Here is a 13,299-nt window from a genome sequence, read left to right as displayed (position 1 = left end):
TTTACCTTTGGTTCAATCGTGTGATTGTAGAGCAAGGTCACTAAAATAGACACTGAAGCCAGCACAAAACTCAACAAAAGGCATGCTACCTAGGCTTGGTTATGTTTTTGTTTTTTTTTTCTTTTTTTTCTTTGTTTGTTGTCTTATTCTTTCAAAAATGTATGTATTTTTTTTTTGTTTTATCTCTTTGCTATATATGTCGTTTTTTCTTTTTAGATGATGGTATTGCAGGGGTTACTTTCCTTTTAGCTGAGAAATGAAGTTTTTTTGTGGAGTCTCATGAGTCCCATCCTCTTTTCCTAGACCTTTCTGTGATGTGGAGGCGGAGGCATTTCAGCTGGTTGGAGTTGCGTTATGGATGGAGAGGTATGCCTTTTAAGCAGCATGTGCAGGAAATTGGAGGCCGAGAGGGAGGATGAAGGAAGGGGGGGGGGTTTTGCCTCGGCCGCTCTGGCTGTGTTGAGTTGGAGAAAGGGTCCTGGGACGTTGAACAGAGGTCCCTGCTCAGGTTGGTCACCCCAGGGAATGGACGTGTTCATCCTTTCTGTTCTCTATGGCGTTGGGATCCCGACAGGAGCACTCATCCCGGATGTCACAGGACATGGGGAAGGGAATCACCTGGGTAGAAGACAGGGAGATGTATTAATTGCCTGCTCTACAACCCAATTATCCATCCGGTGCATCCATCACAGATGCAGTAGTAATAAGATCCCAAATGTCAAAAACACCAGGGCAATGCATGGAAAACGTAGCTTCTTTCTGGTGTGAATAAATAGCGTGATAGCGTTTAGGTAACGAGCAGAACGATGACGCAAAGCCGGTTTGGCACCTCCATGGAAGCGCCGTGTAATCAAAATAAAAATCAAAGAAATGTGAAGTTCCATTGAAGTTTGAAGTTTACGGAATCCTTCCAGCTGACATTAACAGTCTTTTACCACCTCTCTCTCTCTCTCTCTCTCTCTCTCTGTCTCCGTCGAGCCAGCTCGCTGTCTTTCTTTCCCCTTATCGTTGATGCAAACCAGATTTTTCGCAAATGCCAAACAGGTTTGAAATTTAATTGGTGTGAATCTCATTAAGACTGATTTGTCTTGTTTTGTACATAAAATTCTGTGTACAAAGTGTACCTAGAGTTAAAATGTTGTCTCCGCCGTGTTACTAGAGTAACACTTCAATACGACGTCAGTTAAAGAACAGCAAAAGGAGACGGTTCCAAGAATCGACACCTGCGGGCCAATGGGAAGTAACAGCTCTTCTCAGGGTGAACAGATATGTGACACCGTCAAGTGTTATGGAAAAAAAAAAAAAAGCGTATGTTGTTTTTCCCCCCTTGACACAAACTCACAGGAGAGTTTTTTCTTTTGCATTTGCTGCCCATAGAAAACCCATTTTATATCCCAGTTACTTACAGTTGATATTGTCTGATGTCAAACTACAATCCTGGAGGTGAAAAAAAAAGAAAAGAACCGGAAGATCAGCGGCCAACGCCCCTGGCTTTGATGTCACTGGATAACGTTGGCAATGCGTCACCAGCACCAGCTGCTGCTGCCTTGTTTGCTCGCCTCTCGGGGGGCCTGCTTCAGCTGTTTGGGTACACAAAATGTGTCCCCCTTCTCCAGGCCAAACAAGAAACACATGTGGTTCAAGTCATGGCAGGCAGGCAGGCAGCAGACCAAGGACATGTCTGCATTTGCGTCCCGGTGGCTAATGTTATCAATCTGTGGGAGGCCTGTGGTCACTGTTGCTTTTTCTTATTAGGGCTAAGTGGTATTGCCTTTTTTTTTGAACAATGAGTTTGAGTATACGTTGTAAATGTAACAACAATACCGGCCAATGCATCTAACACAAAGTTGACAGCGCGTCTCATGCCAAAGACAGCTATTAGTGAAAGCTATCTGGCTGCCGTGGGAGGGGGTTTGTTTCCAGGGGAGGGTCACGGCGCTATTATCTGAATATATAGTAGCTGCTGTATAATTACCAAGACCTCTTCCGTAATGCCATCGGACAAATTGCATCATAAGCTAATACTATCTCAGAGGGTTAGTTAGGTAATTACTGAATGCATTAGCAAAGAATGACCAAGACATTAGAATTTCTGATCCACTAAGAGATGCATTCATAACAACAACAGAGTTTTGGGACTTTGAAGCTGACTCACTTCTTGGCTAAAATCGTAAATCCAAATTCATCTGGTTTTGCTGGGTATTAATACGACCTTTTTTTTTCATTTGTGACAGACTGCTCACAACTTGGGCCAAATGTTTTCAGTTTCCACTAATTTTCACAGAGAAATATTTCTTTGTAATTAAAAAAACAGATCCCTTTAAAGTGATATTGATCCAGACAGGCTCTGACCACTGTTAAATAAGTTCCTCAGCTCAGAAAATCATCCAGTAATTCAGTGAAGGGGAAACTGGTAGGAAAGCAACATGACCAAGAACATGAAAAAAGGTGTTCTGTGTTATAAAGAGTATACGTTTAAGTAAAAATAGACTTTTGGCACTTTTTATTTGTGCATTCTTTTAAATAAAAACCTAAAATAATCAGCCCCTTCTTACATCCTGCTATAGTTGCGCAAAAACTATGTCATGAAATTGGTTTAACAATCAGCTCTGGATTGCAGTGTAAACTAAATGCTTGAAATATAAAATGTTATAGTTGCTGGTAAATGCAACACACAGGAAACAGCAGCAATAGTTTGTGAGAATCGGGGATTTATAGACAGCAGGTCTGTGGAATGACATGGGGGAGCATGCTAGTCATTGAGGAGCAGTGACGCAGGCTCCCCTTTGAAATGGGGTATAAAATACGTTGTTTGTGTGTGGGGGTGGTGTTCCTAATGCGAGGGCCAGGTGGGCAGTGCCCAGACTCCACTGAGAAAATGAGGCCTACGTGTGACGACTTTACAAGCCCAAGGCCGGACACACTTCAGAAACAGTTGTCAACTGCATGACCGGTGCTTCCTCTGTGGCATTTCGAAGCCAAGACCGCGGGGCTCCTCATTCCTACCTGACTCTTTGTCAGTTTAAGTACAATATCTCTCACTTCAACACTTTCACCGTGTTTCTTTTCGAGTCTCTTCCCTATTTGCCTCGCTTTATGACTCCCCTCTCTTGCAGCACACTTTCCCGCTACACCTCCCACTTCTCCAGTGCACTTCACTTCCCCTCCAAGGCCACTTCTGTTTATCTCTCTATCTAGAGAATGATGGTGGGTGGCAAATTTGACATGGTTTCCTTTGACCTTGACCTCCAGGGTGGCTGGGCCAGCTGCCACATCTGGCCCTGACTTAAGGTTCTCTCAGGGTGGCTGGGAAATGGGACTGACTGGCCTTGTGGGCCTGGGGGCCCTCATGCTGCCGCATGTCCCAGGGCTAGAGGAGGGCTGGGCGAGGACACCCACTAACAGCAACATGAAAGCCCTTCTGAAGAACGCAGACCTTGTCAGAGCCCCATCCTTCCATCTCAGGAACAGGTCAAAATAACACAGAGTTCCTCTCTACATTTCTGTGTGTGCAGTATGTGCGTGTAAGCCAGTGCTTAAAGGAAAGAAGGTGGTGTAAGGGGCACAGGGCTGGGGGGAAAGGGAACTGGCTGATCTAGAGAAGCATACCGCACTGTTCATTAACAAGTAACTGGGGTTATTAGAGGGAATTACAACTCGCAATATGTTTGTCAAAGTATATTTAGAAGCCTCTAACACGGATCTTTACATTTCTTAAACTCATTTCTGTCCACATTAGTTAAGAAACAAACAACGACACGAATGGAAACATATAGCCTGCTCGCGAAAGGAGCAAAAAAACTGACATCTGCTCCAGCCGACGCACGCATCTACAGTCACATGTCACATTAACAAGTCTCACGATTTCAGACACCCTCGCACGACAGCACGATCACTAACAGCGTACCGCGAGCCCTAAAATTAATCATTAGCGTGGAGCACATCAAATAAATCAGTCCATTGGATCGATGAGCCAAGTTGTCTAAGAACTTCTAAGAAAAATCAGTCTAAGAAGAAGAAGAAAAAAAAAAATTGGAAGAAAAAACAAAAATGCTGTAAATACAAAACTTGAATGAGAGCAATAGAAAGAAAAGTGAGGGAAAATAAAAATTTTAACAGATCAGATTTGGAAGGAAAAAGAGCAAGTTAAGTGCAAAAGAACACATTACCGAGTTTGGCAAAATAAGTGCAAGCTCTTGGCGTCGGTCGACAGCCAAAACCCCTAAAAACTGTAGGGAGTGTGTCCTCCTGGTGTGTAACTACCTTTGCTCAGCTGTGTAGAAAAGCCCTGCTCCTCCTCTCCACGTTATGCTTATGTATTTTTGCCCGTTCCACCCTCAGCGCTCTCAAACACAGATAAACACATAAAAACGCTGATTAAAGGAACCTTTGGCTTTGCGCTGCTCATTTATCGCTTTTCCATAAACCTTAAAAAAAAAAAAAACAGCTATTCCTAATACACTTCTGAAGAAATATCCCTACTTTATGCTCGGGTATCTTTAATTGCCCTGGCAGGGCCTTTGGTAATGGGAAATAAAGTCAACTTAGCTGCCCTCAGACATCTAAAAAATAAAGATCTGTTGATGGCGTGTGCTTTAGGTCTCCGGTTATGTGAATAATTGATGTAAAACAAGTCCGACAATAAAACGCAGAGGAAGAAGAGCTAATATTATTAATAGCCGCTGCTACGCGTCTATCTATATCCGTGTCTCGGCTCCAAAAGTGGAGTCTGGCAATTGTGGTAACACATTTCGAAAGGGAGCAAAGGGCTTTGCCTACGTGAGTCACCAGCACAGACAGAGGGGCTAGCGGTTAGCGGTGGATATCACGGCCCATCAGCTTAGACACAAACATCAATCACGACACATACCGAGTCACGTATTGAGCGTACTTGTGCCAGACTGAGAGCTGTAAACAGGAGCGAGGCACTGAGAAGGATCTCGGCAATTACCCGAGAACCCCGACAGAAATACATACAGGCACATTCATAAAAAAAAAAAAAAAAAAGTCGTCTCAGAAGAGGCCAACTACATCCAAGAAAGAAATTCCTTCCAAACTAGATGGGGGGCTACAAAAAGGGTCTTACGCAGGGAACCCTCGAGATAGGCATACTCCGTGCCCTCGCTTCCTCTCCTGCCTGCCTCTCCAAATCCAGCCAACAGCTTGCAACTATTAAGGGGAGATCCTGTGGTGACCTTACGTGCAGCCAGTCCTTGCACCTTCAAAGCTCCTGGGGTGGAACAATACACAGCAAGTCATCCAGAACTCCTTAATACACAAATCTTTACCAAAACAAAAAGGCAATCGCAGCATTTGCTGGGAAGCAGAATGAAACCAAACGAGCAGAGTTCCATTGTTTTTCACGATTTTTTTTTCCACTGTTTTCACCTCCAGCCAATTACTCAGCTCTTATCGGCATGAAGTGCTGCGATGACGAGGAAAAAGAGAAGAGGAGAGTCGGAGGGGGGGGGGGACGGAAAACTTTGATGACTGAAAATAGCCTGATTGCTACAATATCTTAAGGTTTGTTTGGAAAGATCAGGAATTGTTCAAATGTTGTATCTGGAAGAATCGGTGTTTTCTTTTTTTAAAAAATGCGGATTTTTCGTATTGAACCACTGAATCATCTCGTATTTGAGAGGCGTCTGATGCTGGGAAACACAATAATAAACAATCATGCAACTGCTGTAAAGAAGTCACTGAGCATCTTCTGCTAAGCAGATGTTTTCATCCAGCGTGTTGTATCTCTTCCATCGCTGGACTGAAGACATAATAGTGGTATGAACATTTGGTTTTGGGTCACGGAGTAAACAACTAAGGCTGAGGAGGATTTCTTAACCTTAGATTCTTTGGACCGAACACAACGATAAAAAGATATAAAACTCTGGTGGATGAGGGAGAATGAAAGTAGGATATAAAATGTTATTTGTCTTCCTCTTCCCTTTTTTACCTCAAACACGAGAGGGAAAGTAAGAGCTGTGTGACTTTATGGAAGAGGTCGTTGTTTCTCATGTGTTGTGTCACAACACACTGGGGACATCAACACCGAGCAAGACTCCCACTGAGTCACCAGACTTGTACATAACAACTGGTGGCTGCTGTCTGTTGTTGTGCTGTTTGTGTGAGAGGGAAAAACCGTGAGGGTGGAGGGGAGAAAGAGAGAAAGTGAATGAATGAAAGTGAGAAAAAGAGTGAATGACAATGAATGGCAGCGTGTGACGGTGAGGAAGCCGTGGAGCTGGGGGCTGGTATACTGTAGGTACTGTTTTCATTAGTCTTTGACAGACCTGACTTCAGAGAAGACACCTCTGAGTGACTGAGATGCTGTTAAATTATGTAGGTGTGCCTGTGGAGTAAGAATTGTGTTTGCATGTGTTTTTGGTAGGCAGATATGTTGATTGTGTGGCAAAGAGGAATAAACCAAATCAGGTTCCGACTACACGGACCTGGTCAAGAATCTACACAGATCTATCATTTGGATTCATATGTTTTCCCTTGATGTTTTGTTTTGTTTCTTTCAGACACATATCATGAACCAAAATGCCAGTTTTACCTGTTGGTTCTTAACCCCCTACCCTATGTAGCTTCTGGGCGTTTCTTGCTCACTGTGGACTCATTCTTTCACTGCAATACAAAATCCTGCAAAACAGCACAACCATGACTAGAAGTAGATTGATCTCAAAAATGTCGTCTGTGCATTATAACACAGTTGTAATGCCGTATCCGTATCGTCCATCCATCCATTATCTATATACCGCTTAACCCTCACTGGAGTCTATCCCAGCTGACTCAGGGTGAAGGCAGGGGACACCCTGGACAGGTCACCAGTCTATCACAGGGCTACACTTAGAGACAGACAACCAAGCACATCAACACCAACCATGTTTTTGGACTGTGTGAGAGGAAGCAGGAGAACCTGGAGAGAACCCGGGGAGAAAATGCAAACTCCACACAGAAAGATCCTGGGTGTCCTCACGCAAACCAGCGACCTTCTTGCTGCGAGGCAACAGTGCTAACCACTGATCCACCTTGCAGCCCAGGAAACAACAAAAATAACTTTTTTTCCCCCAAGTGCCACCAGGTGTTACTTGTACTGAAAAACATACTGATGCTACACACTGCAGACTTTTTACTACTTTGTGTCTCATCTTTGCATAACCTGCAGTTCAGCCGAAAAGTCCCAGAATTTTCGTCCCATGACTCTCGGTCACAGCTCTATCCCGAATGACTTCACATTTGCATCAAGAAGTACAATTTATTTATTTTTTTAACTGAATTTTGTTCTAGCAAATATTTAGTGCCATTATATTTGGCACACTTACAAAGAAAGCATTTAGAAAAAAAGTAATTTTGATGAAATGTCATAATCTTTAGCTTAGACTTGGTTAGTTTTCCTGATGGAATTTCACTTGCTTTATGATTAGTTCAAGGACTGTGAGAAAACTATTTGTTTACAGTTTCTGGCTCTAAAAATGTGCAGAATTTTGGCATTTTGGCAAAGATAACACGCCTTTTCAGCCCACCAGCGGGTTTTTGGTTTCAGAGGGTTTTTTTTTTTTTTTAAATACAATAAATAAATGTTTGCTTTAGTTAAACAGACCTATTAAAAACACATAAAGAACATATGCATAAATATGTTTGTCCTTGTATAAAACAAATGCAAGGGCCAGCAATAAATATACATATTTTTTGCTAGCTGACATCTAATGACTCGCACTGTGACACAAACAGCTAAATCTGTGTCAATGAAATATGTGTTAAAGAACAATTAAACAAAATGGGACAAAGTCTTCACTTGTGGTTTGGACAGGAACATTGATTTCCCGCTAAAGAGGAAAACACTGCTTGTCTTTGTCAGCCAGCGAGCGCGTTACTCAGCAGCTCAGCAGACAGGGACTGTAAGTAATGACTTACAGATTCCTTTTGTCGCATATTGTGTCTTCAATGTTGTTTTTCTTGTGTTTGTTTTAAGAGGTTTTTATGCATCTCCATCGCGGCTTGCCTGCCGTGCATGTGTTGGGCTCGGGGAAAATCAGAATCAGGTGCAAATTAGCCTGTTTCTGACTTGACGGCGTTGATCAAATAGGGATGACTGGGCGGATAAGCTTTCCCCCAAAAGAGATAAACATCCAAATGCCTAACTCAAGGCAAGCACCGACATGATGATTACAGAGGGAATATAAATGTGGGCAACAATATCAAAGTAGTGCCATAAAACAACAAGATAACCTTGTTGTCAGGAAGGTTGTTTAAATGTATTAATTTCAAGCTTCAGCTTAATTTGAGTTTCTTTTTTTTTTTTAAAGGTATATTTATATTGGCCGAGGCATTAAGCAACATGTGTTTGCAAGCATGCAGCATCAATTAGGCAATGGGCTAACAAGAAAAAGGGATTATATCAAACATCTGGCTTTCCTCTGTTCCCGTATCAATTTCACATATCAGCTTAAGTCCTTACTGTTTCCTTTTTGCTTCTCACCCGCGGTAACCTTTCCTCGCCCCTTGCTCCTGGCAGCTGATAAGTCAAATTATGATTGGTTGTTTCAGAGCTATTTTTTGTTTCTTCCTGAATAGTTTCCAGGGGACCCACTAGTGGAAAACACCATCCTGCTGCTGTTGTTTCGAGAATAATGCCCAGGCATAGTGTTTCCAGGCAGAATGTGGACAAGCACCCTTGACTTTTTGAACCTAGGTCATCTAGTTACTGTGGCAGCCCACTGAAAAGTTCACTTTTACAGTAGTTGGAAAGGAGACGCATTTTATCCGATCTGTCTACACAAAATTGACAGAAGTTAGAACCAAGTATTTACTGGGTGACTTGATCCGTCACTTGCCTTTTGATTTCGCCTTTCTGCAAACTAGTAACACCTGTTTTGTAGACACTACGTCTACGATGCAACCTTCTTGACAGCATCACAGATTCCTCTGCAAGGATCTAAATCCTGAAAATTGAAATCATATTGTGTCATCCCTTTTTACTGCTTCAGAAAAAAAAAAAAAACCGGTGTCATTCGAAATCTCTGAATGACTGCTTTGTTATTAAAGGCAAAAGTTATTTGGGGAAATATCAGAAATGCTCTTTTCCCCTCTCAGCCAGGAGAGAGGTGTGTCCATGTTTGATTAACAGCAGCTGGCAGGCTGAGCCCCAGCAGGGAAAGGAGAGTCAAAGTAAACAAACTTTCACTGTAGCTTAGAAGCCGTGGGCAAACGTGTAGGCAGAAGAATAAGGACCACACCAGCACCTAAGTGGACTAAAGAGATATTTGGAGATTTGTCTACAAGCTAAGGTGCAGGAGAACACGCCCGTTTGAAACAATAAGTTTCTGGACAGTTGCACATTTCTGAATGCAGAGGTGTGCAGGAACATTCGGTGTGCTCAGATTTCAGCCGATTGCATCCCAACTCTGGGGATGACATCTCATTTTCCAGCCAAAGCAGCCAGACAGTTTCTCAGTGTCACAGACTGAGTCAGTCAGCGATCCTTTTGAAAATGCATTTGACTGGTTGAGAACACGAGTAAAGGCAGAGAGAGACCTGCCAACATGCAGCAGTTGAAGGTTGCAGCAACGAAGGTCTGGGAAAGCATCACCAATGAAGATCTAAAGCATCTGGTGATGTTTATCGGCAGCCACTGACTGCAAAGCATGTTCCACAAAGTACTAAATATAAAGACTTTTTCTTTTGGCTTTATGTACATCTGTCAAATCACTTTTGAATTCCTAAACTTTGGGAACTATGTGTTAAAAGGAAAGTATCTCTCACATTGTTCTTTCCAGACAAACTAAGACTTGGAACTTTGCTGTAGTGTACTTCTTTCATTTCATGTACTGAGGTGTGCAGCCCAAGGAAGAAAAAAAAATGCACAAGTGTCAAAATACTTACAGTTTGAACTGGATGTCTTATCCTGCACATGTGAACAGATCTTCAAGATGTCAAATACTTGATACAGAGGACATTCTGGCAGGATTAAATACGCAAAATCTGTTGCTTTTGTCTGGTGCACTTGGATGCTGTCTGGCTGCATAGAGAATAGAGGGATCGCTAGTGTATGCTAATGGTTAAAAAAGCTATTTCACTGACTGGATGGAAACAAATTGTACATCTGTATGGATGATGATTAATGGCGATCGTGACTAATGGTTGCTTTGTAATATCAGATGGTTTTAGAGGCTAATTTTAGACTAAGAACAATATTCCCATTCATCTTTTGTCTTAAGCTTTGGACTAGTCTAAACCATTTTTTTTAAAAGTAATCAAAATGTCAAAACCATCAAAGGCATTTCATTTTTAAACAATAGACGTGTTACCTGACATCAGAATGTAAGATGTTCGGGCTATGCATCCCTTTGATGTTGAGCAAAACAGCTCGTAAGTCTCCCAACCCCTTGGCCTGCTCTCTTCTCACCCAACTCAACTTCTTGTTGCCGCGGTAGTTTAATGGAGTCGATCCTCCCGCTGGGGTCTGTCAGTAAAAGTGAGTTATGCAAGTTTCTGGCTAAGCCCTTTGCACTGGATTGGGGTCAAAAGATGTAGAGATGAGATAGCGTCAATCAACACACAGAAAAACCACTTCGGGAGTGAGGTCACCTCCCAGAGGGTTGCTCACCAACGTTCTTGCTGGTATTGAAGTCGGAATACAATATTTTTACATGTGACGATGAAGTTATGAATAAAGTGCAAAAACAAACCCTGGACCTCTGGACGTCTGTCTAGTAGATGTATGTTCATACTTGAGTAGCAGATTGCAGTTAAATATATGAAGAGCAGCTGTGTGCCTGGCCTCTCTTTAGCATGATTTGCCCAGAACTTTTTTCTTTTTTCTTTAACCAGATATTTAGTCATTTGTGATGATTACAAAAATAGAGATTTTCTCTCTCGATAATTTACTTGCACCAGCAATTACCAGTAATTTTTCAGCGAAGATGTTGATGGCTTTGGAATATTACTGTTGTGATAAAGCTGCACCGCATTAATTTGTCAGAGTCGTCAGTGTCTTTTTTTTTTTAGTACATATTTTGGTGATACCTCTTGGCAGCGGATAACGTGAGCTCTAGCTGAAACCGCGGATGGGACTTTCAATTTTCGGTGAAAATTTCGTGACGAGTAGCTGCGTAACAGGGTGGACAGCGTTTCACACAAGGTCGAGTATTGGATTTTGTAATTACTTCATTAAATTGACGAGGAACAAATAATAAATATTAAAGGAACTGTCTCTGGGAAAAATTAACTAGACAAGAAAGAAAGAAAGAAAGGTGATGATCTCCATACTCGTGGCTAAAGACTAAAAAAAAGCACATGACAAACCATGTAGAGTTGGGGTAGATCCAAACAGGAGAACTTTGATTGTACTGCTGAAGATGTTTACATGGGATGAGATGTCCTCTGTGTGTCTTATTTCCCAAAAGAGGAAATGAAGAGGCTCTTCAGTAAGACACACTGACATAGCCAGTGAGATGCATAGACTGCAATATAAATCCAGCCAGACACACAGATGGATATGCCAGGAGTACAACTAAAGTCCCTTGCCAGATTCACAGAAACAGGCCAGGCCAGAGAAGCAGATGCTGCAGCCCAGAAGCTACAATACACTCCCAATCAGATCTCCTGCCAGCAGCCGGCTGGAATGCGAAAGACAAAGCACCTCCCTGAATTAGGAGAGTTGCTACCAAGAATGACCAAACTTTTTTTGACACGCACAGCTCGGTGCTGAAACACAACAGCGCGATGAGTGTTGACAGATAGAACATGTACGTGTATTATCAGAAGTGGTCGCCTGATTAATAAGTTAGATTCAAATTAGCCAGATTTCGGGCGGTGGCGTGAGCGCAGTCACACACAAAACACATTAGGAAACAGGATACCGCAGGATAAAAAAGACTACTGATGAAGTCTAAAGACTCCCACTCTCTTGGATGTGGGATCCGTAATCTGTCTACCAGTAATCTAAGGTTGGACCCAAGACAAAGGAAGGGAAAAACTGTTTAGAGATGTTCCAAGAGGTGAAATACAGCAGTCTCCAACTGTGTATTCTGTTCTGGTTTCCATTATGCATACCTTGTGTAGGTAGACAATGTTAGTTATGAATGTCAAAGCTGGATAAAGGCAACAGGCGACCTCCACTGTATGCAAGGCAGCGAGAAAGTCAAAGCATCCAAGTTAACATGACTTTAAAAAACACTAACTGTGTGACTACAGCCAACATCGAAGAGTGAGGTACAAACACGACACTAACCTTCTTGGTCTTGACAGTGGATTGGCAGCAGTCTCCTCCATCGTAGTTACAGAAGGCTCTGTTGTTGACTGAATCACAGTAGTTGTCTCCCATGAATGGCTACACAAGAGACAGAGAGAGAGTCCAGCAGTTAGACAAACACACTAAGCAAAGAAAAAGCCAGCTTTACAGCTACTACCCTAACACCTAAAGCCTTTTGTTCTAATTTTCTTCTCAGCATTTCAGGGCCTTGAGAAGTCTCTGGACAAATTTGCTGATGAATCTGATACATTAAATTTTCCTCATTTTTCAATGTGACTTTTTAAGCCCTTAGTCGGCCAGACCCGTAAATCAAACTGAGGACACCATAAACTATTCACTGCACAAAATGCTTCAGTAAGGTGATTTATTGGGTTGGCCCCACCCTTCTGCTTGGGTTACCAATCAGGTTATCGAATTGGCCTAAACTAAGTAGATGATATCATTCCTCCGTGAAGCCGAGTGGAATTCTTTCTCTTTCGCAAGGAAAGATAAATTTAGCGTGCGGTGACGTCATCGCGCCAACAGATTATTAGTAGGAGGCATCGGTAATTACATTAAGTTGCAGCAAGTTGGAGTTTTTGAATGGGGGACATCTATTAATCCGATAGGACGGTCTCAGCGTTTTTAACTGGCTTACAAACGCCTGAATGGCTTCTGTTAACAACCACATGTGCAGCTTGTGTAGGAAATCCTTAATGTGGATCCTTTACTTGCTAATATGTTGACACTCATCATCCAGGCTGGAGAAGAACCTGCTGCTGATGTAGGACGAAAGTTGCGTCTTCATCTCAGGTTCGGGTGGTTTATGTCAATCAATTAATAGATTTTAATTGCACAGCACTTTTTTTTATACAAATTAAAGTGCTTTACACAACAAAAAGGAAAAAAACTCAAGCCTCCAACCTCCTCTTCTAAGCACAAAGCAATAAATGATAATGTGATAAATGAAGGACTCAATAAAACTAGGGACAAAGGAAACGAAATCCTTAATAAATCTTATAAATCTCATAAATTTGAAGTAAAGGAATACCAGAAGCAGGACAAGT

The 13,299-nt window shown here is 42.2% G+C and overlaps 1 protein-coding gene across 1 annotated transcript in view; it reads right to left on the bottom strand.

Annotated features, from left to right (window-relative positions):
* Positions 1-216: 216 nt before the first annotated feature.
* pappaa (pregnancy-associated plasma protein A, pappalysin 1a) overlaps positions 217-13,299 on the bottom strand; it is an 86,535-nt gene continuing 73,452 nt past the window's right edge. The window contains exons 21-22 of the mRNA XM_008298245.1: positions 12,233-12,331; positions 217-618 (exon numbers count right to left, since the gene is read on the bottom strand). Coding sequence (XP_008296467.1) covers positions 514-618; positions 12,233-12,331 — 204 coding nt within the window. The 3' untranslated portion in view covers positions 217-513. The remainder of the gene's footprint in view (positions 619-12,232; positions 12,332-13,299) is intronic.

The sequence above is a fragment of the Stegastes partitus genome, unplaced genomic scaffold (genome assembly GCF_000690725.1).
Source record: "Stegastes partitus isolate 25-593 unplaced genomic scaffold, Stegastes_partitus-1.0.2 Scaffold1297, whole genome shotgun sequence".
Lineage (NCBI taxonomy): Eukaryota > Metazoa > Chordata > Actinopteri > Pomacentridae > Stegastes > Stegastes partitus.
The sequence above is the reverse complement of the archived record's forward strand: the minus strand, read 5'-3'. Positions and strand labels throughout refer to the sequence as shown.